This window comes from Boleophthalmus pectinirostris, unplaced genomic scaffold, assembly GCF_026225935.1.
Source record: "Boleophthalmus pectinirostris isolate CB_2022bp ecotype Guang Dong unplaced genomic scaffold, ASM2622593v1 HiC_scaffold_21, whole genome shotgun sequence".
Classification (NCBI taxonomy): Eukaryota; Metazoa; Chordata; class Actinopteri; order Gobiiformes; family Gobiidae; genus Boleophthalmus; species Boleophthalmus pectinirostris.
The window spans coordinates 15,895,235-15,923,200 of NW_026571175.1; the positions used below are offsets into that span (position 1 = coordinate 15,895,235).

Consider the following 27,966-nt stretch of genomic DNA (forward strand, 5'->3'; position numbering starts at 1 on the left):
CAAACAGTTGAAATTGCAGCCTGCTCTCAGTGGGTCGGACTTGATTGTGATTACTGCTAGAACAGCATGTCTGGTGGAGCACACTGAGCTGATAACACTATAGGCCTGGAAAAGGGAGAGGAAAAGACAAATAATGAAGCCAAGAGAGACTCTAATCCGCTCTCTCTCCGTGGTCACTCACTTATAGCCCCCACAAGCCAAACATCTCACCCCCACACACTGTATAAACAATAGTAACACAAAGCTGTAGCCAGTAGTATTAATGTGCACTAGTTGCATTTTAATTTCTGAGTTATATAAGACTCACAGTAGCCATTATGATTGAAATTATTTGTAACTTCTGGTAACATCTTCAGCAAGATGTTATTTCTTTGCATGGATTGTTCCAGAGTATGGCATTAAACATATCCAACATTTAGTTCTATTTGTTTAGGCATTTTTTTTGCTAAATATCTGTTGAAAAACATGAATTAATAATAATAATGCATCAGTTTTATATAGCACGTTTCTGGACACTGAATTACGTTTTACAGAGCATTATTCATTCACTCCATACTCAGTAGTGGTAAACTACTATTGTAGTCACAGCTGTCCTGGGGCAGACTGACAGAAGCAAGGCTGCCAGTCTGCACCATCAGCCCCTCCAACTACCACCATCACTCACACACACGCCACTTTCATTCTAGGCAATGTGGTTGAAGTGCCTTGACACAATGACAGTTTTTGCAACTGGTGCCCCACTGTGGCATCTGATTTTCCCAGTGGTTTCCCATCCAAGTACTAACCAGGCCCCACCTTGCTTAGCTTCTTTGATCTGACGGGATCAAGCTTTGACAAACTGGTATGGCCACAATGAATTGTTATTGTTAGTGATTTCAGCTCTTCACAGATTTGGCTTGTAAGTGGCTCTGGTGGAATCAGCTACTTTTCTCCTTGGAGATAGGGACTTTACTGTCTTAATGTGCAACATTCTAAGCAAAGAAATAATTTCTCTATGAAGACAAGCAGTTGATCCTCCATCAGAAAAAGTTACATACTGCACCTTTAAGTAAGTAATTTGACTGACAAAGAACAATATTGCAGTAGAATTGGCAGCAGAATCATTGATTGTGAATAACAAAAAAAAAAATCTTTTCATAATTAATTTACGAAAAGATTTATCTGCACTTGTTTCTGCTTCTTACTTTTAAGGCTTAATAATACACATACTTCTAATACATACTAAACACCAAACACTGATATAATGCTGCCATAGATGTAGATACAAATATTGGTAATGCAGTACTGGTTAATTGAATAAGATTAACAATTATTGTGCAGCCCAAAGCTTACACCACAATTTAAAGCAAATTACGTTGTTAGCTGGCTGTAATGCCAAGTCTCTCAGGGCTACCAGCTGCTGTGCCAGGCATACTGGCCAAAATGAAAACTCAGCAACAATCAAAACATTAGACTTCTAAAATAGCAGCTCAGGGCCTACTCTGTTTAGTCAGCTTTAGTCTTACAGGTGTAGCAAGAAAGAATGCAATCAAGAAGCCCCATAGGAGGTGTGTGGCTGGATGGAGTCAAAAGCAGGTGATGATCATGAAATAGGTTGCATTCACATGACAAAAATGTAGAATCCTTATAATTTAACATCTGGAGTGCAGGGCAGAATCCTATGGTGGAATTTGCTGTTTAACTGTCAGATTGAAGATTTGTTGACCTTGTTTATGGTTAAAATATTTGTAAATACTGGGCTTATCCATGCAAAATAAGACCTGGTCCTCTGTCAACACTAGTTTACAAAAGGGAAATTATTTTTCCACAAAAGCTTCAGAATATCATTAAGATCATTATTCAACCCCAACGATATGATAGTTGTCATTTGAAAGGACTTTCAGCCATAACACTATTAGCTTGTGGAGCCAAATTCTAACAAATACTACATTTCAACATTTATGTGTTTTCAGTTTGGTTATTTCTCCCATAGATTTATATTGGCCCCTGCCCTACATCTGAAATTATAGCATTATCAAATTCTTCTGAACGCAACATACAACCCTAGGTATCTATGTTTCAGCATGGGAAGGTGGGGTCAGGAGCAGTAGTCGAGGACATGACAGTGTGGGAACATTTCTTCTTTCACAAGAGTTGGTCTCCGTAGCAACAGAAAGCTAACATCTTTTGTACATTGTGTCTTTTCCTAATAGTACAGGTGCATGAAAATTATGTCACCATTGACTTGTGCCAGATCCTTAGTCAAACAGGTGTCAAGTGTGTTGAAAATTGGTAAATGACTAAAAGAAGGGTGGGTATTTTGTAAGTTTTTCTCTTTTTTTTTACATGGAGTGTCTGAAACCTTCTTTTTTCCATGGAGATGTTGTTTTGCATGAAATTTTACATAAAATAGCATGGAGACAAGAAGTAGAATATATCTATTAGACAAACAGAGATGGATTTTCCACCAAGTAGCTGAACTTAGTGCACCTTAAACTTCAGCCACTTTTATTTATTTATCTGTTCAAACTCAGTTGATACAATTTTTTACCCTAACAAAATACAGCTAATATTGTATATTGTAACAAGTACAAAAGTGATTCTTTCATAATTTCTTTAAGTTTCAAGTAAATTATGCCTGATTAAACTCAGCAATCACAATCATAAGCTGCACAAAAATTACGAAGTTATATTTAAACATCTTTTAAATATCTTCACACCAATTTTAATCAAACTTGCTGGGTCATTCTTGAAAACAAGAAAGAAAAGCCCAGCTGCTTGATATCCCGTTTAGCCAATTCCTGTTTGCAAAGCTGCTCACTCAACCTAAAAGACACGGGAACATTGGACAGGCCAGAGGTTCAAAGTTCATCTCGTGTCATAGTTCTGACACTGGTCACTGGCACCCGCACCATAACAGGAAGGGCCGAACCGACAGCAGGGGAAGTGGAAAGGGACCAAACAGGAGGCTAAAGCATAAGGCATCAATGAACTAGACATGAGACAGTGCATAACTACACTGACAGCTGTAGGTCACAAAGCTGACTTTGACAGAATTTCCTGGGAGTAGCACTGAAAATACTTTCCTTATCAAATCCAGTTTTTTTCTTTTTTTTGTTAGAGATGCTGCTTATGTCACTTTTTAGCTCAAGAACCCACATTTGTACTGTGCACTGCTTTGCTGTCAACTATAATACAAATATAATGATATAAAGACATTTATCCTATACAAATAATGGACAAGGAAATCAATATCAATCATTCAGGTTACGCGGGAGTGGCGAGGACTCCAAAATGTCTGGCTGCTATTGACTCCCATTTTAGTATTCTGTTTTCAAACACTTCATTCCATCTGTTGATTATGAAAGCATTTAATGTGTTGTGAGGTTACCCACATAGGGAATGGTTCATCTCTGTTGCAGCTTTTGAACTGAAAAGCTTTCAGAGTGTATATAGTATGACAGCTAATGATGTTTTCTGTCCCTACAACCATGTGCTTGTTTATAATGTTATGTTTTGAATATGGCACTGTTTTCTACTCAAGTGTCTGTCTTCTGCAAATTGACAGGTGCATCATTAATTATTTTTGGTCACACTTGGAAAGCTTTGCAGGTGTGTTCATGAAGCCAAATTGCACATATTAACACTTAAATGATAATAAGTTAACCACTTTTTAGTAAAAACAAATATTTGTTTTTTTGATGCTTTTAGGCTTTCTGTATTCTGGATTGTATAAAGGCAAGGGAAAGCTAATTTGATCTGGTAGCTTCTATGATTTATAACACCACCAGTATCTATAAGATACAAAAAGAGAGTTTGTACCATACCAATATAACCAGTACATTATTGTATTTTGTATTATTTTGGAAGTTGCAGTTAGTATAACCTATTTGATATTTGAATATTTGATATTTATATTCCTCATTATGTCTTGTATGCTTTTCCTGTTTACAGGTGTCCTTCTTTCTCTTCATTGTTTTTGTCGTTTACACCATGCTGCCTTTCTCCATGAGTGGGGCAATCATCGCCAGTGCCGTCACCTGCCTCTCACACACAGTTACTCTCAGCTTCTGCCTGGCCGGCAGCACCGAGCTGGAACATTTAGTCTGGCAGGTGAGACCAATACCCGTTCAAATTAATGAATACAAAGGAAGGGATAGACAGTACTTGAGATTTCCAGATGTACTGTGCCCAAGATTACCCTGCAGCAAGCTTTCTATTACAAAGTCTGATGGACTAAATGATCACTTCATTTAGGGCTAACTGTAGTGCAAGGGTTAGTTTCTGGAATAAAATTGACGAGGATGTTTCATGCACCATTTAAAATGATGAGATACAACATTTTAATAAGGTCTAGGTAGTAAAGTGCAGAGTCCATCTTGTGTCATGGTGACACTGCACTTTCAGTAAAGTCTCCAGAGTGGAATAAAGCTTTCTGTGCTCTTACATATTTTGTAGTTTTCTGGATTTTCAATTGTATAATACTGCACATAATTTGTATTATTTGTTCCAGCAGAGGCTGGGGCACAGTGCATATTAAAACATTAGTATTCTCAGCAGAACAAAAACATCTAATAAATTGGCATTTTGGTATTACATTCTAGGATTGCTACATATCGTCTTCAAGTGGGGAAACAAAAGGCAGGTAAAGTGTATTAGTACAACATAATTCCACTATAGAGTTCTACATTATTTTACAAATTTGTAATAATTCATAATAAAAAGAATTCGTGTACAAACAATATCCTTGCCATTATTTCCCAGATACTTCTATGTGGAAAAGCTCTCTAATAATAAAGTGAAGACATTCGGTGCCCTTGGACTCAACCCCAAGGCCATCTCCTTAATATGCAGAGCCACACTTCAGAGGGCTGAGGTAGAGAGCACTATTTAATTGTGTGCTCACCTAGTTTTAACAATAGACAGCTCTGGGTCATGGCCCTGAATAATAGAGTGTTTATAACCTTTAAACCTTCATTTGTTGCTTTTGTGTGTTGACAGATTTTAGCAAACGTCATAATTTTTACTTGTGGAAACTTGGCGGGGGCTTACCACAAACATCTGATGGACTTGGCCCTCAGGCAGACCTACCAGGACACCTGCAACTGTATCAAGTCCCCCATTAAACTGGAGTTTGAGAAGCATCAACAGGTTTGTGGATATTAGATGTATTATTTATAGCTTTTGATAGTATATTGAGTCCTGAGTATGGAGGCATTATGCAGTGACATTTGGTGATATTTAAAGATCTTCCCTGACATTAGCCATTCCTGCAACCAGGGATCTGACACTCAAACTAGGCATTAACAGATGGCCCATTTACTCTGGGGTAGTTAAGGGTTTATATGGGCCAAGATGTTAACTTATTTATCTGGGTTTATGGTTTTTCCAGTGGTCTTCAACTGATCTGATTGTGGAACCCAGTTTCATTCCTGATCATTTCATTATGGCCTATTTCACCAAGTAGGTTATCTTTCAAAATAGCTTTTCCATGACCTTTTTGGCACATGTTTTCAAACCCTGCTTTATTACACACAATAAAACATAAAAAATACTTTAGTAACACTGTAACAATGTTTTAGAATAAATGAAAAGGGTTAAAAGCTGCACTATGCAACCTTTTTAGTGACAAGTGTCTATCTTCTTGTTCCCATGGAGGAGTTATTGCTTCGCCTGGAATATGCAGTATAGATACATTCAATGCCATATACTAATGAACAAGACAGACACAGCATCTCCATGGAGAAAAACAGGTAGTGGACACTCCATCTGAAAATGTGCATATAGTGTACCTATAATTTTTACTAAAAATAGAAGTCTAGTTACATAAAATGGAGTTGGGTGCACTTTGATTGCTCTTATATATTATTTGCATAGTTTTTAATTACTATCTGTAACTGACAAATTAACACAACATAATTAATTATAGTGCCTTTTTATTTACCTGGTGCCTCGCATCATTTTCCGGCCTTGTTTATTTTGGAGAATTGTTTGGTAGCTAGTTGCTAGTCATATCCCACACACGCTAATGCAATTTTATCCGTTCTGTAATCAACACACAATAAATTAATGAAGCATCCTCTGTAGCTTATCAGCCCGTGTGTACCGTGCTCACACTAGAGTACTTCTGAATGAGGTTTGGGGCTGTGGAGGATTCTATTTTTAGCTGCGCACCCCAACCCTCTCCCTACTTAATTTGCTGCTATGTTTTAGGAAATGAGCCCGCAGCGTGTGAACAATGTAATGACCCTCTCTGCTGTGAGTCGCATTTATGACTCACACACCCTCAAGCAGCTTTTCACTCTTTTTTACACACACAGACACACATGCACACACAGACACACACGCGCACACAAACACACACACCCTACAGGCACAACCACACATGCAAAATCAAAATCACTCCAACCACCCCAAAATGGACTCTGATATTGGAGTATGCTTTTAGTTTTTTTTTGGACATTTTCTTTTCTGCTTTGTACTAAAATGGGGGGCAAAACTACAAAGAGTATAGAATGGTATTAAAAAGTAAGTAAGTGTAAGAGTAATCTGTAGAGCAGTGCAAAATGCTTGGTAAACTGCTAACATAAAAGCCTACATAGTCTGTTGCCAACCTGAAGTAATACATTTCCTCCAAAGTTATATTTAAAATCATTACCAAAGCCTTCTCATTTGTGAAATATGCTCACCTCGGCTATTTCTCTTCTGTACCTGTCTTTTTTTCTTTTGTGCTCCTGGCTGAAAAATTAGACCAAATGAGCCATCATTAAGGTAATGTGAAAATCCCTTTAGGTGGTAAAAATTTCTTCAAATATTAGCTCTACTCCACATGGACTATAGATAGAGGTTTGCTGATTTCAGTGGAGAAATTGTCAATGCAGCTCTTAAGCAACAATAAGGTACAGATATCTGTACAGTGAACATATACCTTCAAAAGCAAAATATAAGAATAATGATATAATTTTAAATCTTCACCAAGTATCTTTTTAGCCATAATTTAGACTCATTAAAAGCTTTTTAAAATTGTTAATGTTCATATTTACTATGAGAGGGCTCGCATCTCCACAAATCTGACTCTTTCTTGTTTCCTTGGAAATGTTGTTCCTTTAAGTATAATATTATATAGTATGGCATATAATACAGCTATCTCCTTGGAGCATGTTCAGAAGTGTGGTTTTAACTTTTTTCCATGGTATCATGCTGGTATCACCACCAGAAAATTAAGTTGTGTAACTTAAATACAATTAAAACTCTAAAATATGTGTAAAATATAATATAGCAGATATCTTTACTCAGGTGTCATTCACATAATGCCCTCTATAATCCTTGCCTATGACACTGTCTCTCTAGGAACGCCTGCTCTTGTCCCTATTGCCATCGCACATTGCCCGGGTGATGAAAGCTGAGATTATCCAGCGACTGCAAGGGCCCAACTTTGGCCGAACGGAGAGCACCAACAACTTTCACAACCTATATGTGCAGAGACACACCAATGTCAGGTGAGTTTTCTGCTGCCCTGGTCTGCTCCTCATCAATGAAAAGCTTATTTATTTATAACTCTCATCTGAAGGACTTACTTTTCCAACATCCCTCTCTTTTAGCACTTCTATCCAAGGCTTTCCTTTGTTTACATTTCTGAGTTGTTTTTGTTTGAATTGCATCTAGATTCTTTTTTGCTGCTGAAATTCTATTATTTATTCATTTTACTTTTAATGACCTTACAAACAAATGTGGAACTTTTAAGTATTCTGTTGTAATAAAAACATCTTTCTTAATTAGAGTAGATAATAAAATAAATAACAGTGACCCCAATTAACCCACATGATTTTAGAGAGTTGTGTCAGAAAGATGCATATTAAAACATTAATAGTGATTAACTATGGTGAGAACAAAAAGGATTACACAAGATTATTTTTGTACACATAAGGTCATCACTGCTAATATAATCTCAGCAAATTTCCAAAACATGTAGTTAACATGTATTTCAGTAGTCATGTTTGTAATCACAATATTTCAATACACCACAGATATAGGACCCATGTTGGTTGTAGTTAAAGCTGTCACAGTGGTGGTAATTTTAGTGCATCCTTACTGAAACTACATATTTGCTCATTTATTTTACTTTTATGTTGCTTTCACACAACAGTTAATTATTTGTACTTCTTTGTTGTCCTCTCCCCTTGTCCAATAGTCTCCTTCATTATTACATCTAAGGCCATTGCCCACTCGGGTTAATCCAGCTCTTGTACTTTGGGGTCACTTTGCCAAATGCAGAGCCACATACAGTACGGCCTCTATTCCCCCTCGCTTCCACCTCTATAACACAAGAGGAGAGAACTTTGAAAACACAGCAGATGACACAAATCCTGGCTTAACATGAGATTCTCCAAGGAATGTCCTCTAAAACCTGTTTTTCAGCACAGAAAAGCCTTGCGGGAGAGGCCATGTTGTGTCTCTTTTAAGTGGGGCTCAGGTGTATGTATGCTAACCCAGTCTGTGTGTCTACATGTTGATCTGCCAATTATCCCTCCAGTAATAACAAATTCACACAGTTAAGAGGGTAATCTTTTCAGAACAAAGCCAAGGACAGATGGTGTATTGAGAGGAAAGCCACCATGTCCAATAATGTGTTATGAGATTGTCTCTGTAAATTTGTGATGTTTTGTTGATTCATTTTAAAGTTGAGTAACTCTGGGATTCTCTGCAGTATTTTGTATGCAGATATTGTGGGCTTCACGCGACTGGCTAGTGACTGCTCTCCAGGCGAACTTGTGCATATGCTGAATGAACTTTTTGGGAAATTTGACCAGATTGCAAAGGTAACTACAAACTGGAATTACACTTTTTTTTTTGGCCTTTAGGGCAAATACACTGGCTCTGACTCGTGTGTTATATGTTGTAAGTTTGTTACCTCAACAGAAACATGTTTGTTTCACTCACACATGTTTAAGTAACCCTTTCTTATTATTAGTCATTTATATCTCTCTTATCTATATAAAGTTTTAAAAGCACTGTTCCACCTTGTGTAGTCATGTAGTGGCAGTTTTCAAGTTAACAGCTAGCGTTTACCTTTTGTTCAGTATTGGCAATTCCAGCTCTGAAATCATCCAAATGATTTTAATGAATGTGTATGGAGTTTAAAAACACAGTGAAGCACTTCCTGTATTACCACAAGACATCACAAGGTAGAGGAAGAGAGTATATTCCGTTTGAGAGGAGAACTCAGTATAAATATGCAGAACCTGTGTGTTAAACAAAACACCACTCACATACACAGGTATGTTTTGATGAGGAAAACAACATCATATCAAAGGTCAGAAAATAGAATGGGCCATTTAAGTCGCTGATCCTCAATGAGAGAACCCTGCCTTTGTGAGAGATATAAGTCTCGGTCGCCTGTATAATTTCTCTAAAGAAAGTCTAGTTCTGGGTTTTAAATCTTTACAACTATTGTGAGATAGGATCTCATACTGTGGCAATGTATGTGCTTCAAATTGCCTTGATGTGTCTTATATCCTTAAATATAATATAACCAATTTATAAACTAATTAGAAAAAGATATGCTATTCCAGATACACAGGATAATTTTTAGGCACAGTTAATTCTATGATTCTGCTATTTTTTAAGAAACACTCCTTTAGCTCTAATTTGGGCTGATTGATTTGAGTGCAAAATGAAATGCTCTCGACTACTTTAGCTTTGGGCGAGACTTGAGCGGAAGACGTGTCAGGCTGCTTAATCACGTCCTTAGAATGTGAAGAACATTAAAAACATCATAAATTAATTAAAATTGCAGTTTATATTACTCAAATATTGAACCTGGGTCAAATAAATGCAATACACAAAACTGTAGCTGTGTTAAGGTTAGAAAAACATCTTGCTGTCAGTGATGATGAAATGTGGCCTTGAGATGACTGCTTCCTGTGTCTTGCGGCGACTATTGGTCTATTGCAGCCTTCCCGGAGTACTTTGTAGATCCATGTGGGCTGACCAGGACCTGTCTAATGCTCCTCTGGGTCCTCTTGTATTCAGCTCTTCAAAGCAGATTCAGGTTCTCTCAGCGTTTTTGTCCAGCAGGCACCCGTGTCCACACAACCCTCTCTGCTGCTCTTACGTAAACCCACCCAAAAGGAGAGCGGTTACACATCCCACATGAAGAACCTCAGCTAATGTGTTGTCGGTGTGGGTGGATGATTTTTTGCCTGATGGATTTGGCTGTGTGAATAAGGGTTATGATAAGGTGAAAAGGACTGTGGTAATATTATATAAAAATGACAATGTAATGTATAAGAAATAATAGGCCTTTTACTATAATTACTGTGTTGACTTAAAGCTAAACAATATTTTTAGGGTAATTTTTCTGGGCAGGATGTAATAATTATCACACCACTCATTAGTGATACTTGCTAACTACATAAGTGTTTTATTCGCCTATTTATTAATTGCAGTACATGTTTTTAATATTAATTAACAAAAAGAAAGTTTGATGAAAATGCTTTGTTTCAATGACATAATGTAGTTTCAGTGGGTGGTTTTCAGAGAATGTGATGATTTCCCTATTTGATAGCATTGTACTTTCCCATGAAATATTCCAAAAGTAAATTTACAAATGAGCCTGATCATTTCTATTATTTACTAGACAAAACAGCTTTCTGTATTACAAGACAAATCTGCATTTTCCTCCGTCTATTTTAAATATTATTGGCCTATAGGATGTTCTGATGTAGTGTGAAACCCTATTATCTTTGAATATGATATATTCTGTAACAACATCGGACATGGAAATTTGTTTTTGTGAAAGGCTTAAGAAAGAATAATGTTTCCTGCTCACTACTACTTGTATTTTAATATAAAAAATATACAAGAAAATATTTAGTCGAGTTATTTAACTTTTTTTCTTTACTTCATAATTTCATATATCTTGCTTCATATATTTGATATTTTACCTATGTATCTAAAATGCAGAAAGTAGTAAAAAATAAAGAAAAAAAGAAAACACTGAATGAGAGGGGTCTAAAGAGTTTCCAAACTTTTGACTGGTAGTATATGCCTGGCTGTGATACAGCAGTGGCATTGTGGATGAAGCTTTGCTCCCTAACAAGACAGTCAATGGTTAGAAATTGGCATCAAAGTGTTGTAATCTCTTTGGGAATTGGATTTAAAGCATTGGCCACTCCAGGAGTTCTTGGTTTCTTGGTTTATTACAGACTTGCTGATGCTGATTATACTTTATGTAGCAGGTTTGGTCAAGATGGAGGGGTTTGTCCTTCTTGGGCTATGCATGTAATCACATTTTAATCAAAGTTAGGTCCAATCTTTTAAAATAGTCAATGCTCAGCTTGGTGCTTTTTATAGAGGTCTACAGCCTATCATCTGTCAGTAAAGGCATGGTGATTCAGAGTTCACACTTTTGAGAATAAATTGGTCTATTTGGATGTTAAATGGCACTATTTTCAAAGTGTTATAATACAAAAAATAATATCAAACTGTGATTGATGAATACCAGGAAAAAATTTATAAAGTTTTTTGCCATATTGTTGTTTCATGAACTTTTCCATCTTTCTATATTTCTTTTAGGAGAATGAATGTATGCGAATCAAGATCCTGGGTGATTGTTATTACTGCGTGTCCGGTCTGCCCGAATCACTGCCTCATCATGCCAGGAACTGCGTGAAGATGGGCTTGGATATGTGTGAGGCCATCAAGTAAAATACCAGATCTCTCTCCCTCTCACCAACACAAACAAACGCCTGTCAGACAGATTGAGCAGAAGGAACGCCAGGCTTTGTTTGATGTCCAACGCAAACACAACATTACTGTAATATGATAAGCTGTGCAAGTATTAAGATCAAATCAGTAGAAAAACTTAATAGAACGTGCTTGTTTTCCTCTAAGTGCACAGCCTTTGTAAATCAATATGTCAAGATTTACAGTAGCCTTTAATCATAATTTCATAAGAGGACATACACTACAAGTTTTATATTACACTACATTACAAACATATAAATATATAATATAAAATGCTGTCTACTACAGGATTATCATGAAAGCTTGTTTCTAATACAGGAAAGTCAGAGATGCCACTGGTGTTGATATTAACATGCGTGTGGGGGTCCATTCTGGAAACGTCCTCTGTGGTGTTATTGGTCTCAGGAAGTGGCAGTATGATGTCTGGTCACATGACGTCACGTTAGCCAATCACATGGAAGCAGGAGGTGTGCCCGGGTAAGATGCTTTTGCGTAACTGACAATACCAGTGAGGATATTCCTTAAAACATAAAGTAAAATGTAATTACCAAAGGGATCCGAGCATGCTGAGAATTCATGTTTTTGTATCAGCAACGGCAACAGTACTGTACACGATGTAATTGCAAATGAAACTTCCAGCATCAACTATTTAATAAATTAACCAACAGTAACAACAAAATCAGGACCTGATTTTCTGTTTCAACGTATTTGTTTGAGACTGTTTGTTGTCCAGTAGTCTTACTTCATATCATTAGTACCATGGTCTGAAAAAAATCTTTCTTTTTCTACACACACATTTTCAAATAAGAAATGTAGATGCAGTCTGTTGTTGTGGCTCTCATAATCTCTGCGCTGTTTACAGGAGGGTGCACATTTCCTCCGTGACCTTGGAGCATCTGAATGGATCATACAAAGTGGAGCCTGGGAACGGACAGAGCCGCGACTCATACCTCAAAGAACATGGAGTTGTCACCTACCTGGTCATCAACCCCAAGGTCCTATGAAAAACAATATGATAGTTTAAAGATGCACTATGTAACATGACCTGATGGTGTCACCTGTTACTGTCCATGGTGATAGATGAGTCTAATGCCATACTGTGTAAAATTCAAAGCAAGGCAATAACATTTCCTAAACCAAAGCTGTTCATTTTGTCTTCTTATGTACTTTAACTTCTAGGGTTCTTTTTTAAAGAGAGTACAGTAGGAGGTGTATTTACCTTGTTGACACATTTCGGCTGCTAGCTACAAGCCATTTTCGGAACTGTCACCAGTGTTGGTGGTGACATGTCGTATATCAGCTGTTGTTACTTTCTGGAGGCGTGATCAACCTGATTGATCTGGTAGATCGCTCAGACTGACCATGCCTCCCATTGCCCGGTGCTATCCTGAGGAGGGTGTCCCAGTTGTGTGAAAGGAGGAACGTTCCTTCATTTGGAAAGCTACATAGCTACATAGTGCATCTTTTATTCATTTTATTTTTATTCCAAATAAGAACATTTGACCATGGAAGTAACAGTTACAGTCTGTATCCAAAAATCCTATATTAAATTAGTAAGAATAAGAAGGATTCGTCAAAGGAGACCATTCAAAGGACCAATTAAAATGTTAAAAAGGCCTTCTGCTGTTGAAAACCTTCCCCCATAAAACATTCTTTGAGTTTTGTCCATACCCACTGATTTGGCAAGGCAAACGGCAAAATGGAGCTTAACAGTGCTCTGCCTCCTAATCTCCCTTTATCATGGGTACGATGCCGTCATGCTTTGAAAAATCCAGTTTTAGGTCCATTCTTTTTTCCTGTTTGTGCTCATAGTCTGCCAGTTTTATAGCTAAGTTTGAGAGTGAAGTCCTTGTAACTGTTTGAAGTGTAGATTTTTTTTTGTTCAAGTGCTTTTGAGGGAACCTTTTAAAATGTTCTCAAAATGTTTAGTAGATTTTACTCTTTACTTTATTTAGCATTTGTCCTTCAGTTTTATAATAGTATGCTTAGTCTTAAACTATGCATTTGCTACAGCCTTGCTGTGATCATCTTTTTATCTGATGGTTAGCTGGTTTGACAATGAGATCAGCATTATAGCTTGTAGCATATACAATGTTATAAACCTCAGTAAAAATAAGTATTGAAAGGAAAACATACATTACAGTAATTATCTTGATGTCTTTGCAAAGTTGAACTCATTGTGTTCATTCTCATTGTGTTCATTTTAATCCTTCATAATTCTAATGCCATGAACATATCTATATTTTATTGCAATTGGTTTCCATGAAACATTGTAATAGAAGTCTATTTTCATTATCCTGTAGGACATTCTATACCAGCTGTGAGTGCCCTTAAGAAACACCAGTGGATCAAAGCTTTAAATAGGAAGCATGGATCAAAGAGGTGTCATCTTCACTGTCACTGCTATTGATTGTCACTGTCAACTTTCCCCATACAGGAAATGAACACAGCTCTCCTTCACTCTGCATTTGGGTCATTAGGACTTATTTACTCTCACTAACCTCTTAAGCCATTTGAGGCCAGGTTAGTGTATTTTGTAGGGTCATGATAAGAGGTGAAAAATCTTTTCAAGTCAGGTTAAATACAGTAAACAGTACAACAAACAGTATAACATATTCCTATGTAAAACAGTTTTCATTATGCCCTGATACTGATATTTAGGACAGAGCTGGTTTTCTTTTCTTTATTGTTTTTTTTTTGTGCTTTGGGCAGTTCTGAAGTGATGGCTCTTTGCTGGAGAGACTCTCAGAACACATTTCAAAATAAGAGTGCAGGTGCATCATCCTTGACTTAAAGTATTTTCTGTGGCTCCAAACACTGACTGTCAGGTCACCAATGTCTGTGAAAAAGACTGCTCTCTGAAGCACCTGCGGCTCACATTTACTGGATCTCTAATGCTCTAAAATATTGCTATTGAGGAATTAATGATGCATACAAATTAGCTTTTCTTGAAGCCATACCCTTAAATGTTTATAATTCCATTGTACTTTAATTAGGGGTTGGCAATATGCCAGAAAAATCACAATTTCCTAGAATCTAGACATTAAGTGGCTTTAATCTATTTATGGTGACAGTTAATTCTTCACTGTGATTGGTTAATTAAACTGTCATTCACTCAAGAGCATTACTGGTAAATTTTTAATGCCATATCACCTAGCCCTAACTTTAATTACATTTGAAATAGCAACATAGTGTTTCACTATTACATTATTTAATTGATAGTTAATAAGCATTGATACGATCACATAATCTAGCACACAGTTTTTTCTGAACCCTTTGCTGGTTGTTCCTCACAGACGGACAGGCACAGCCCTCTCCTGGGCGTCCGATCTCGCCCCTCTCTGGATGGGGGTAAGATGAGAGCCTCTGTCAGAATGACCCGCTACCTCGAGTCCTGGGGCGCTGCCAAGCCTTTTGCCAACCTCCACCACCGAGACAGCATGACCACTGACAACGGCATGATCAACACCACGGTGAAAATGACCACATATTTACATAGGCAGCCTGAGCAAGAGAAACTATTACTACATTACCATTAAATCCAAATCCATTCTTTTACAGGATGTTCCAATGGGGCAGTACCACTTCCAGAGGCGAGAAAGGTTAAATCAGATGACTCTTGTGTTCAAAAGCAGATAGGTAGATTTTTTTTATAAAATTTGGCCTTGTTTTCCAATGTTAGGTCTAAGTCACAGAGGAGAAGGTTTGAGGAGGAGCTTAATGAGCGAATGATCCGAACCATTGATGGAATCAACTCACAAAAGTAAGTCCTGTTTTCACTTCTTTACCTTGGAGTCTTGACACTTAGCAACAGAGAAGGTGGATTTGCTCATTTATCCACCATAACCTCAGTCAGTGGGATAAACTGAGGAGATGAAGAATTGATTTCAGATACCCACACGGCCTGTTTTGTTTGTGTCTCATTTATATCTGCAGACAGTGGCTCAAGTCTGAGGGCATTCAACGCATCTCATTGTTCTTTCACAATAAAACATTGGAAAAAGAGGTAGGTACAATGAAACATAATTACTTCCATTTAGTCTTTGGGGTAAAAGGTGTAATTTATCACGTCAGTTATTTGTGTTTGGCTGAATTATACAATAGTTTTACAATCTAGTTTAATTCTTGATTTTTCAGTTTTTCTTGTCTTAAGCACCCATCTACCTCAAGAGAGTGTAGCGCTGTGAAAACATAATTTAATCGAGATTCAGTTATTTCTAAAAGGCAGCGATAAGATTGTATTTTGTCATTAAAAGATTCAGAGCAGTTTAGACTTAGGAAGAAGAAATCATCTTGTCTATGTTTGTGACATTAATATTGAAAGAAAATTTTATAAAATATCATGATTGGTTAATATTTTTGTCATATTGCCTAGCCCTAGAGTGTAACCGTTAGAAACACAATATTCACGCTTACAATACAAACCAGGAAGACGTTTGGAATGGTGTGATTACAACTTCTTGTGTAGTTACCGACACTGGACTTGACTACCGACTGTGATAAAACCTACAGAATTAAATGTCATCAGTGGACCTGGACAGGTCCATACGCACCAGAATATCTAGACTGGCCCACAGCCTGTACCCTCAGGCAGTAAGGCTGCTGAAAGGTGCCCCCCGTCCCCCCTCTCTCCCCTCCTACTGTCAATAAACCATATCCACCCTGTGCAATAACTGTGAACTGGGCTTTTGCAGTGCTGCAACAGGACATTTAAATACATTTAAATACACATCTGACTGGTTCGCCCCCTGTCCCTGATGTCCTAGTTCTTTTGGTTGTTTTGTTGTGATTTGTTGATATGCCCCTTCGCTGCTGCACTGATATTATTAGCACTGTATTCTAATGTTCACATAGCAGGTGTAATGTTTACGTGGTGGGTGTTCTACACTATTATGCACTTTTAAAATACTATGCAGTCTGTATGATGCTCTAACATAATTTCATTGTTATTTTATATGACAGTGACAATGACAGAATTGAATTGAATTGAAATGTCATCATTAGTCAAATGAAGACTGCATACTTGTGTGCTGTTTGGAATAATCTTGAATTTGGCACTCTCATCTCTTCTAATTGCATGTACCTAGTGCACTCGGAATTGTGTGTCAGTGGGAAAATTATGAAAACTGAGGTATGGTTGTAATTGTTGATTAGCCAAACATAATGCTATAATAACATTTACATTAAGAAGAGTCGGCCATTTTGTAATTTTTCCTAGATTTCATTAGACTTGCTACTGCGAACAGTACCCATCTGAAGTTGTAATCGCATCTTTCCAAACGACTTCCTGGTTTGTGATGTAAGCATGAATAGAGCCTACTGAGATTAGACGAGACCATATTTGGACATAATTTGTCAAGACAATAATTTAATAAATAAATTGTGCAATCCTGTTCACAATTTTGGCCTAACTTTTTAAAATTTATTTTATTTATTACTTGTAGTCAATATAGCATTTTGAAACTACATGTTTTAAAGAATTGTAACTCCCCATCCAAATGAAAAAACACATACAGTCACAAGATCATTTTCCTCAGGTGTGCATAATCTTGTGGCAATGTTGTTGCAAAATCTTGTGGCTTGTCTCATCCTTAAAACCATTATGTATTGATTTCGCTAATCAGACTAAATTAAGAAATAAACTGTAATGTGTCCTACTTTCTGCTATCCAAACTGAATCCCACTCTCCCTCTCCACAGTACAGATCCACAACATTACCAGCCTTCAAGTACTACGTCACCTGCGCTTGCCTCATATTTTGCTGTATCTTCGTCGTGCAGGTCCTGGTTCTGCCCAGGTTAGCCTCCCATTTAACCACTGGCCCTGTCTAATCCCTGATGCCTCACCAGACTCCAGCTGTGGCAGTCTGTTGATGGGGGAAAAAACACATTTAACGGCAGCTATCTCATCCTCTGGCCTGCGTCACTGTGATCGAAGAAGGCACGCGGGAGGTAGAACGCTAAAATGCAAGATAATAATGAAAGACCCCCATCCATCTGCCAATGATTATAGATTAGCTGAATCAAAGAGTCTTTTTAACCACATTTGTCGAACATGAAAATAAAATACCTTGGCCATACTAACTTTTTTGATGCTAAGGTGTAATTTAATGTCAAAGAGGTCCATTGATTTTCTAATTCACCTCCCCTCTCCGTCTTTATCGTTGCAATGTTTGTGGTGACATAGCTGTGCACATTTAATAGTGACTTCATGTGTTTTATAGCACCCTTAAATCTGTCACATTAGGTCCAGTATGCTTTAGAACATGAAAATAACTCCATTACAAGCGCCTCTACCCCACTACAGTAGTTTGTTGATAAATAGATTGTCAATGTAAATAGATTTCAGGGCTGAGAGAGAAAAGGCTCATTATATTTATTGCTCTAAATGGGACTACAGAGTAATGCAGTTGTGTGTTTGTTGCAGAACTGCTGTGTTGGGAATCTCCTTTGGGTTGGCTTTCCTGCTGCTGGCGCTCATTCTGCTTCTGTGCTTCGCCGGTCACATTCTGGTAGGTTTTGCATTGATTTATCACTGAACACACATACATTACCGCCCACACGAATATTATGCACTGTATAGAATTGAATATTTTAAATTGGAGGAGTTGAAGTTAAAGATGTAAGTTGAGATCACTAAAAGATGTAGGAGTTTTGTGTTTAGTGATGACACATTACCAACCAAATAGTTTTGAGTATTCCATAAGTATATAATAATTATTGTAGAAGCATTAATGGAGCCTTAACTTATGGGTTTCTGAGTTTCTAACATATTCAAATGTCCTACAAAATAGACAGCATAGTAGACACAGTAAGTTTTACTATAAATATTTACTTTCCTTTCTATTACATATTTTCAATATAGAGTAGCTATTTCTAGTCTGTAATGGGCTGTTTGTTACATAACATTCAGCTCTTGTTACGTGTGTTTTATGGATAGTCAGTAAACAGTTTGACATGTCTGATGATCTATATAGACTTTTATGATCCTTCAAGTGGGTCACCCCCAATTAACAAGCACCATCAATAATGTTGCATCTGCTCTGACACAGAAGCAAGCCTCACACCCTGAATGAGAACAGAGTAAATGATTGGATGGCTTTGTACTAACCTCCAATTAGCACTGAGCATATTCTTAATAAAGGTCTCTGTCATTTTTGTGTGGGAGCGCACAATTGACTAAAATAAAGACATGTTACATCGGCTTTGTGTGTTCGAGTTTGTTAAATGAGCCTATTAGAGGATGTGCTCTTTTCATCTGTGTAAGGGAGCATTACATGGCTTTTGTGATCAAACACATTTCTTGGAAAAAGTCTTTACAGAAACCGCCCTTCACAGTTATTAAGGCAAAAAAAATACTGCTGCAGAGAATATTTTTAAGCCAATTTGTCTGAGGGGATTTTGATAGTGCATGTATTTCATTGCTGAATGTTCTATTTTTTTCTTACAATTTTAGTATAATTAATAGACTAAAGGATTGTGCAAGTTAAATTACTAATAACTAAAAGTGCTTTTTCAGCGTAATTCTGTTTGGTAATAATTCATCACTGTCATTGTTTACATTCATATGTTTTTAGAATTATGAAAGAGAGCCTAATGAGCATGTCTTAGCCAATCTGTGCAAGAAGGACCAGGGACTAGGGGAGGGCCTACAGCATTCTGTGTTGTTCTCAGTCACCTCTTGATCCATATTGAATGTCCTGTTTTCTTCCACCTACAGCAGGGAGGAAAAGGCTCTTTCTGCCCACTGTCCTGGTTTCCAGTTTCTTCACGAATCATTGTCACTAATAACCCCTGGCTGAGACTGGTCCTCACCATCATGACCACCGCCCTCATTCTAATAATGTCTGTCTTCAACATGGTGAGATATATTTTTACTGCTCCAATCAGTATAGTTTTCATAGTCTAGCATCAAAATGAATCAAATGTCTTCTTTTCTTTTGTGTATTACCTAATGTCCAGTGATGGTCCATCGTCGTAGTTTGTTTATCAGAAAGATTTGTAATGGCTGAATTAATTAAGCATAAAATACTAAAAGTCTTATGACCCTAATAAATTACGTTAAGGTGATAGTTTATAACTTTTCAGAGTATAAACTATTAAATAATCTACAAAGACTTAATCTGGATGTATTGCATTCAATATATAAATTTATTTCCTCAAAAAGTGTCATGTCATCATAAATTACCTGTTTATGGCTTTCAGCTTCCTGTTTGTTGGCAGCACTTTCAGTGATATATTATAAGTGCTAGATAGAACATGGGTTCTGTTGCTGTGGCAAATGCAGCATCCATTTTATGAGTGGAATAAGAGCAAAATTATCACTGAAAAAGATGTAAGAACAAGGCCAGAAAATTAATTCATTAAAGTGTTTAAATTGACCTATAGTGCTGTATTTGTAGTCCTTATGCAAGGAACTGTGTGTGCTGAGAACTCTTGTGCCAGTACACTATATGGACACAACTATTGATAATTAGACTTTTTACTTCACACCAAGTATTTTAAAAGAAGAATTTATTTCCTTGGTAGAACATGGGTATTTTATAAGGTATAAATGCAAAAAAGCCCATTTATCAAAGTATTAAAAGGATAATTGAAATTGTCCAGCTCCCTATTAGTCGGTCTGAGATCTTGAGTAGAATTCTACACTCACAACATGTCTGCGGAAAACTGGATATTCTATTCTATATACTATAGGTTACCATGGCAACAATCTCTCTAGTTCTTTATAGGCCTATGTCTCATTGATCATCATTCAAAAGATATAATAGTTTGTTTTGAATTGTGTATTGCTAGTGTAATGCTAATCCCTCTGAAACCCACAGATGTTTTACAATGTGCTTGTTTTAGTATTTAATATGACCTGTCCTAGAATGACCTCCGGCTGATTATGCAAGAAAAAAAATTTAAAAGCATTGTCTATATCTTTGGCTGGCATGCGTCAAATCTCTCTCAGAACAAATGGTTATAACTGGAATTCACTCTCAACTTCCTGGCTTTATTCAGTCCTCTCGTTTACATGCAAAGATTGATTGTGCCCTTCTTCTCAGGTCATCTATTTGTCTGTTAAAGTCATCTCCTCTGGGCACGCTTGAACACCACAGACATGCGATGATTGTGACATTTAGTAGATGGCACATAATCTGAGGCCTCTTTCTCTCATCAGCTATTGTTTTTTGTCAGTTCTTTGTTGAGGATCCCGGAGGACCACCAGATGTTTTACCGAGTACTCCACCTGAAGTGCTAATCACCATGGCACCTGTGAATCTCACCAACGGCAGCCTGCTTTTCTATCAGGACCAAACCACAGAAGCAGCAAAGTTTTATCTGCCAGTAAGTGTTGGAATACAAGAGAGTGCAATCATACATTTTTGGTTTGATATTAAGGTCTTTTGGTTGTTCTCTTTATGGGCATAACATATGCTCCTTCTGATTTAAAATTAGCCTGGGATGCCATTAGCTGTCAAACACTGCAGACACATCAGTCCTTTGGTTTTTAATTTGGATTATTGAACCAAAATACAACATGTAAACATAACTGACTCGTTAACAGGCTATTCTAATCTACTCTAAACAGCTTTTACACCATGCCAAATGTTTTGTACAATTGGGAATAATATAAAGGGCCTATATTATGCTATTTTCTGTTATTTGTTATGTTGTTGTGTTGTTTCATCAAAAACATACCTGGAGTTGTGTTTTGTTTCATTCAAACATGTTTAACACACATTCTCGGTTCTTCTTGCAAACAGAAAACTCTGTTCCACCTTGTGATATTGTTCATGTCATGTGGTAATATATGAAGTGCTCCTCTGTTTTAAAATTCCATACACCTTCACTAGAATTATTTTGGTGATTTCAGACCTTGAATTGTCAATCTCTACTGAAGTCGGGTAAAAAGTAGCTGTTAACTTGAATACTATACCGCTCCTTCACAAGGTGAAACAGAGTATTTTGAGTATTGGAGATGTAGACAGACTAATAATAGAAGATTACTCAAACTCAAAAAAATACTGTGGAACAAAACAACCCCATGAATGTTTTTGAGGAGGTAACAGCATTATAACATGGCTTAAAGATCACAAGTCAATTTTGTGTAATATAGACTTAGACAAACTTTACTGATCCACAAGGGAAATTATTTGGATACTTTTAACACTGCAGTTGCTATCTGTAAAAATATTATTTGACACGTATTTTAACATCTTTGCATATAGGTAATGTTTATTTAATATTGAAGAATGTTATTTAATATTCACGAATTATTCCTAATTTGTACATATCAGAACCATCTTTATCATGGCTCTCAAACTTAGACTACTTAGAGAACATTTGCCTCTCTGATGTACGCATTTGTAATCTTTTCTATTTTCACCATGAACAAAGAGTACAGGAACATCTTTAGTTCTACGACATCCAGCTCACATGCCAAGGAAGCACTGCTGATCTCACCATTGTCCTGCACATACCGTATTTCCTTTCATAACTTGCCCGACACTGATCTCTGTGTCATTGTATAATATACGGCCATATTGTCTTACACTGCAAAGATACAGATAGACTTCTCATCTTCTTTGCTCTTGGAAATTAATTCCATGGAGATGCTTACCACAGTCCCATCTCTAAATCATACATGCACTGTGTCAATTTTATGCTGTGTGGACATTTCATAACTGTTAAATCAATGCTTTTCTGTTTCATCGAGAAAGAGAAAGTACCTCATTAACTGCTCAGCATTCATGATGTTTACACGCATCATTATCAGTGCCATCCATAAAAAATAAAGTTAAAAAGCTCTGAATTTTCTCACTCACTGAACAGAATATTTTTATTTTGTCTTTTCATTACATAAAGTCAATGTTTTGGTTGCGTAACTGTTTTAGTATTATATTGCATGGTCCTATTTTTGCAGAGTAACCTCTTGTTGGCTTTGACTCAGCAGAGGTGGGAAGTAACTACGTACTTCTGCTAAAATTGTTGTTATTTATCATAGTTGAAAGGTTCATCTCTCATTGTGCAACCAGAAGGTCCAGTTTGTCTGTAATTGTTGTAATTCTGAATGCAGTAATAGAGGATAAAAGTAAAAAGTAAAATAAAATAAAAGGTTGTATCATTACTTTTCATTCAATGCAACAATGGTATTGTTTGATAGTGCATGAAAACATACTCTGTTCAAGGACAATAATTACTTTCAACAACAAAGCCATAGCAAATCCGCTGCATGTTTAGTATTCCGCACAGTTCAAATATGAAACAATATAAAAAATATGTAACAATAACAAAAAATACCTCTCAATCCTGGCTGTAGTTGTTCTGCTCTTTCATTTCACTCCATATTAGAGCTGTCCAATCAGTGATAAGATCTCTTTAATCGAGAGGTCTACAGCCAGTCCTTTGTTGGTGAAAGCATGTCGTTTGGAGAAGAGTTCTTTGTTTGCAGGTCAAATTGGAATGATTAAAAGTTTAAATTCTGAAAATGTATATTAAAAGCTATATTTTTGTCCAAAAAATGTGTAATGTATTTATTTATGTATAACTTTTTCCATTTCCAGTACTTCATTTATTGCTGCATCTTGGGCCTGGTGTCTTGCTCCGTGTTCCTGAGGATCAACTACGAACTGAAGATGCTGGTGATGCTGGTTGCCCTGGTGATCTACAATATCATCATCCTCCAGACTCACGCCTCGCTGCTGGACGGCGTCAACAAAGCCCTGTACACAACCGACACACTGGATAGGCAAGTGCGCATGCGTCTTAGCTTCCTTCTCCAACCTACGTCCTTGTGGTAATGGAAACAATGAAGTATCGATTCTATACAGCCTGCTTAACTTCAGACCTATCAACCTGCTTCCTCTTTGCACTTGCCATTGTAGCAGTCAGTGTGACACTTAGCGGGGAGCCCATTAAGATGACTAATAAGAATGCTCCCAAGGTCTATGGGGAAATGGTAATGCTGAGGAGGCTATTTCCTATGCGACTGTCGATCAACTGTAACCTCAGGAGGTAGAGGATGGTGAGTGGCAGAGGAAGATATGCCAGACCATGTTTGATTGACAGCTGGAGTGTGGTTGCTGGAAATAATCCATTAAACTCAAAGTTTTCAGAATAAGAAAACTTCTGGCCTTCTTTGCTGTTTAGGTTCTCATGTATTAGCATAAAAATATATGAACTTTATAAATGCTGTATAATCACATATTGTAAATTTAGAAATAGAAAACGCTCGCAATGAAAACTTTACCAAAAGTCAGTGAGAGACCGAGGCCAGTGATTTGGTATTAAAGGTTCTCTATCTACCTTAAGTTTTGAAGGTATGCACATTTAGCATACTTAGTTATTAAGTCTATAATTTTTATGAAAACTGTCAGAAAATTGTCATAGGTTTTGATGAAAAACTGAAAAGAAGTGTGACGTTTCAACACTGGGTGTAAGTTAATATTTCTGTTCTTTACTTTTAATATTACAGTCCATTCACTTTTATGCAATATTTCAACATCTGCAATGACATTTCACAGTATATTAGCTAGAAGTTCTGATGGATTACAAAAATATAATTGTTATTGAGGAGAAACGAACTTCCACATGTGGTAGTTTTTTCATGATTCTTTAGATGCCCAATTGCTAAAAACACAAATTATAAATAGTTCCTTAAACATGCTGTACTCTCATCTCCTGAGATGGTTGCCTTTGTTCTGACCTCTCACATTATTTTTGGGTAGATTATGTAACATGTGGCACTTTGCTGACTCCAGAGCCAGAACAAGCTATTTTGTTTTTTCTTACCTTGCCACTGATTGTTGTTTTCATCCTCTCTGTTGGGTTTATGACTTCAAAACTAATTTCACAGAGTATAGCCTCTTTCAGTAGAATGTCTTTGTGTCTGTAGGCCTGGGGTCCTCAAGGACTTGAAGACTATGGGTTCTGTGTCACTTTTCATCTTCTTCATCACACTTCTGGTATTAGCAAGACAGGTTTGTATTTTTCTTTATATCTTTTTCTCACCTCGACTCCATGTCATTCCATTTAGCAGATCTCGACTCAGTCTTGTGTGAATACTGGCACAAGTAAAAGAGGATTTGACTGAATCTGCCAGTAGAACATGTTCACATGGACTTTTGTGTCGAGTAGGAACAGCCAGCACGGCTCAGAGCTGCCATGTTCTTTTCATATTAGAGCTAAATTCAGCCGGCATAGATCTGTATGTTTTATCTTTTTTGGGGTACCATCCATCAGCTGTGACCCCAAAACAGATGTTCAGACTGAACCGCTTCCCTCTCAGTGCATCACAGCAGCGCCTCTCCAGAGAGCCATGGTTTGGTCCAACAGCTCCATGTGTTCTTCTCAATCTAGGTCACTGTCACCAGGACGGAGACAAACACAAGTTTTCTCCTTAAAACTAAGACTAAGGTCTTTAAAGGTGAATGTGATTATCTTTCCAGTGTTTTTGCAGCGTATATGGTTTGAGACAGGTCATAGTTTTAGGGCATTTTGTCCAAAAGGACATTGGTTTATATATATTTAAATCCAACTAAATTCCTTTAAAAAATTTAAACACGAGCACTAATAATGCAAATTCACAACTATTTAGTCAAAGGGAGGAGAAAGCAGGTTAGAAGCATCTGTAATTCATCCCTCAAGAACAGAAGTGCAATGGAGCAGAGCTCATTTAGCGCCTTGTTAGCTTGTTTCTAAACAGCATCTGGAATGAGCTTCCTTATCTTCTGGCCTACTTTCCAGTCTCCCCAGAAGTTCCTGTCTCTAAAAGTAAAGAAAACACCCCTCATATATTTACAACATATAAATAGCACACATTCCATAGGAGCAGTACACCATCATCATTTCTGTGTTAGCTTTGGGCCTGCAATGCAAATCAGAAAAAAGGAGTCAATTTCATCTGTGGTACTGCATACTGTTAAATTGGCATCATTCCATAATCTCGGGGGACAAATATCCTCTGCACACATACATCATCATGACACAAGAAATATAGACTTAGACTGGAGTCCCTCCCACTCACTTGCAGACACTCAGTGTAGAGGCCAGCCCTCAGGTAGCCCGCAGCACTCACACATATATGAGAATAATGATGATGCATTCAGGGACCCTTGTGAAATGCATGCGCTCCTGGGATGTTTTGGCCCTGATACTGTAAATGCATCTTCTGGCATTTTTAGATATGTCTCTAAACCATAAGCGTGAATAACCAAATAAAAAGATGGCTGTTTAATGCAAAATAGTTCAATTTATTCCGTTTTTCCTCAAGCAACAAGAGCACAGCTTCACTGCTGTTTTACTGGGACATTTTATATCTATGAAAAGAAATTGTTTCAGTTGGGTAGTTTGCACTGAATATGGCCTTTAATTAAAGTTGAATAGTTCATCTTTAGATACACTTGGGATACACTTTTATAGTCATAAATGCTGCCATGCGTCTTAGTTCAGTCATGTGTGAAAATCGATCCCCTGCATTGGCATATATGTCATACTACTCATAAATGAAAATTCTAATTTTGGCCAAGTAAAAAACATCTATATTGTATAATTTATGAGAAAAAGTAATAGCTTTAGTAACAAATTTTATTAACAGAGCTGTCGTTGTCTCTTTGTCCTGTACCAGAATGAATATTACTGTCGACTGGACTTCCTGTGGAGAGACAAGTTCAAGAGGGAGTGTGAGGAGATTGAAACCATGGAGAATCTCAACAGAGTTCTGCTGGAAAATGTATTACCTGCGCATGTTGCGGAGCACTTTTTGGGACGCCACTGGAAAAATGAGGTGAGCATTTTTGTATTATTGGCAAGTGCCAAGAAGTGCTGCCTTTTTATATATATATATATATATATATAGTATCACACACATAAAAACTAGTGTACTACCTTTGTGTAAAAAAAATAAAAAGGAAGGGCTCAGGATTGTTTTCGTTTTAATTAAATTAGGGAACTCTGCCTATACCATAGACTGTATAAAAAAAGCACGCACATATATACGGTTTGTGGTCATTTGTTTCAATGTGCAACAACACCAAATCAGCCACTTTGCTTGTTTTTTAAAGTGTTCATGTGTTACCAAGCCAGCACTTTCCAAATGGTGAGTTGAGATGTACAGTACATGTTGGGGTTGATTAGAAAATAGTTAAAATTTCATCAGATCTTAAACCTTTTTATAAATTCATATTCGTCATCTTTGTTATAACTAGGCCACATGTGCAGAAATAAAACTAGGCTGCACAAATAGGGGTTAAGAACAGCCACCTTCATTTACATATTACAGGTTGCCTACATTGTAAAGGATTGCTGTTCCTATTCTGCCATGTCTTGTTTGCACTTTCAAATACATATATTGTTCTTTTGATGCTAAAGCCATAAATTAATACAACCTCCCTAGCTGTTATATCTCTTCACGTTCTGCTTGTAGGACCTATATCATCAGTCGTACGAGTCAGTGTGTGTAATGTTCGCCTCCATTCCCGACTTCAAAGAGTTTTACACCGAGTCTGACGTCAACAAAGAAGGACTGGAGTGTCTCCGTCTCCTTAACGAGATCATAGCCGACTTTGATGAGGTAGCCCTGCTGGCCCTGCGACTATGTGTAAAAAATGAATAGTTTGAAATCATTTGCAAAATTTGTAATAACCTTGTGTGACCCTCTCCAGCTGCTGTCCAAGCCAAAATTCAGCGGAGTGGAGAAGATTAAGACCATCGGCAGCACTTACATGGCCGCTACTGGTCTGAACGTAGCGCCGGGACCAGAGTGCACACAGGCACGCACTGAATAGTTACAAGCTTTCACCATGTGAGGTCCCCCATGTAATTTACAGGTTTAGATTGAAAGAGCAGGAGACAAGGCTTTGGTCCAGGCCAGCTGTCGGTCTCAATTTGAGTTTAGAAAGACCTCCACTCACAGGTTAGGCCCTATCCTGTCATTTCAAATTTATGGTTACAAATCGAGATGAGGTCTAATTTTCACACCGCTTACCTCATCAATGATTGAAGGGAATAGAAACTTGTTATCAGGTACGAGCACATCATTTCTGTGCTGTCTAGAGACATTCCTTTTCACACATTTACTTATTTATTTCGCGCAAGTGTTGGTAGTCACATGGACCTCACACCAGCACTGCTTTTTACATAATTGGCATTTTCCTCTCTCAAATGGAAAATTGTGGCAAGGGCCGCAGTGACAGCAGTGGCAGAGCTGGCTGTGTGGACAGGTGCATTGGCCCAGTGGTGTCACACAAGAGAT

At 37.3% G+C, this 27,966-nt stretch overlaps 1 protein-coding gene across 2 annotated transcripts in view; it reads left to right on the forward strand.

The window, feature by feature from the left end:
• adcy2b (adenylate cyclase 2b (brain)) overlaps positions 1-27,966 on the forward strand; it is a 43,063-nt gene that overhangs the window by 12,643 nt on the left and 2,454 nt on the right. Inside the window, exons 6-25 of one of the 2 annotated variants that reach the window (XM_020932551.2) lie at positions 3,934-4,092; positions 4,981-5,130; positions 7,330-7,478; positions 8,687-8,798; positions 11,557-11,684; positions 12,046-12,204; positions 12,590-12,722; positions 15,024-15,200; positions 15,289-15,329; positions 15,410-15,490; positions 15,664-15,733; positions 17,427-17,524; positions 18,154-18,238; positions 19,447-19,587; positions 20,910-21,059; positions 23,279-23,463; positions 24,610-24,694; positions 26,341-26,499; positions 27,139-27,285; positions 27,377-27,484. In XM_020932551.2, the coding sequence (XP_020788210.2) occupies positions 3,934-4,092; positions 4,981-5,130; positions 7,330-7,478; positions 8,687-8,798; positions 11,557-11,684; positions 12,046-12,204; positions 12,590-12,722; positions 15,024-15,200; positions 15,289-15,329; positions 15,410-15,490; positions 15,664-15,733; positions 17,427-17,524; positions 18,154-18,238; positions 19,447-19,587; positions 20,910-21,059; positions 23,279-23,463; positions 24,610-24,694; positions 26,341-26,499; positions 27,139-27,285; positions 27,377-27,484 (2,517 nt within the window). Of the gene's footprint in view, positions 1-3,933; positions 4,093-4,980; positions 5,131-7,329; positions 7,479-8,686; positions 8,799-11,556; positions 11,685-12,045; positions 12,205-12,589; positions 12,723-15,023; positions 15,201-15,288; positions 15,330-15,409; positions 15,491-15,663; positions 15,734-17,426; positions 17,525-18,153; positions 18,239-19,446; positions 19,588-20,909; positions 21,060-23,278; positions 23,464-24,609; positions 24,695-26,340; positions 26,500-27,138; positions 27,286-27,376; positions 27,517-27,966 lie in introns of both variants that reach the window. The other variant, XM_055157523.1, reaches the window with a different exon arrangement.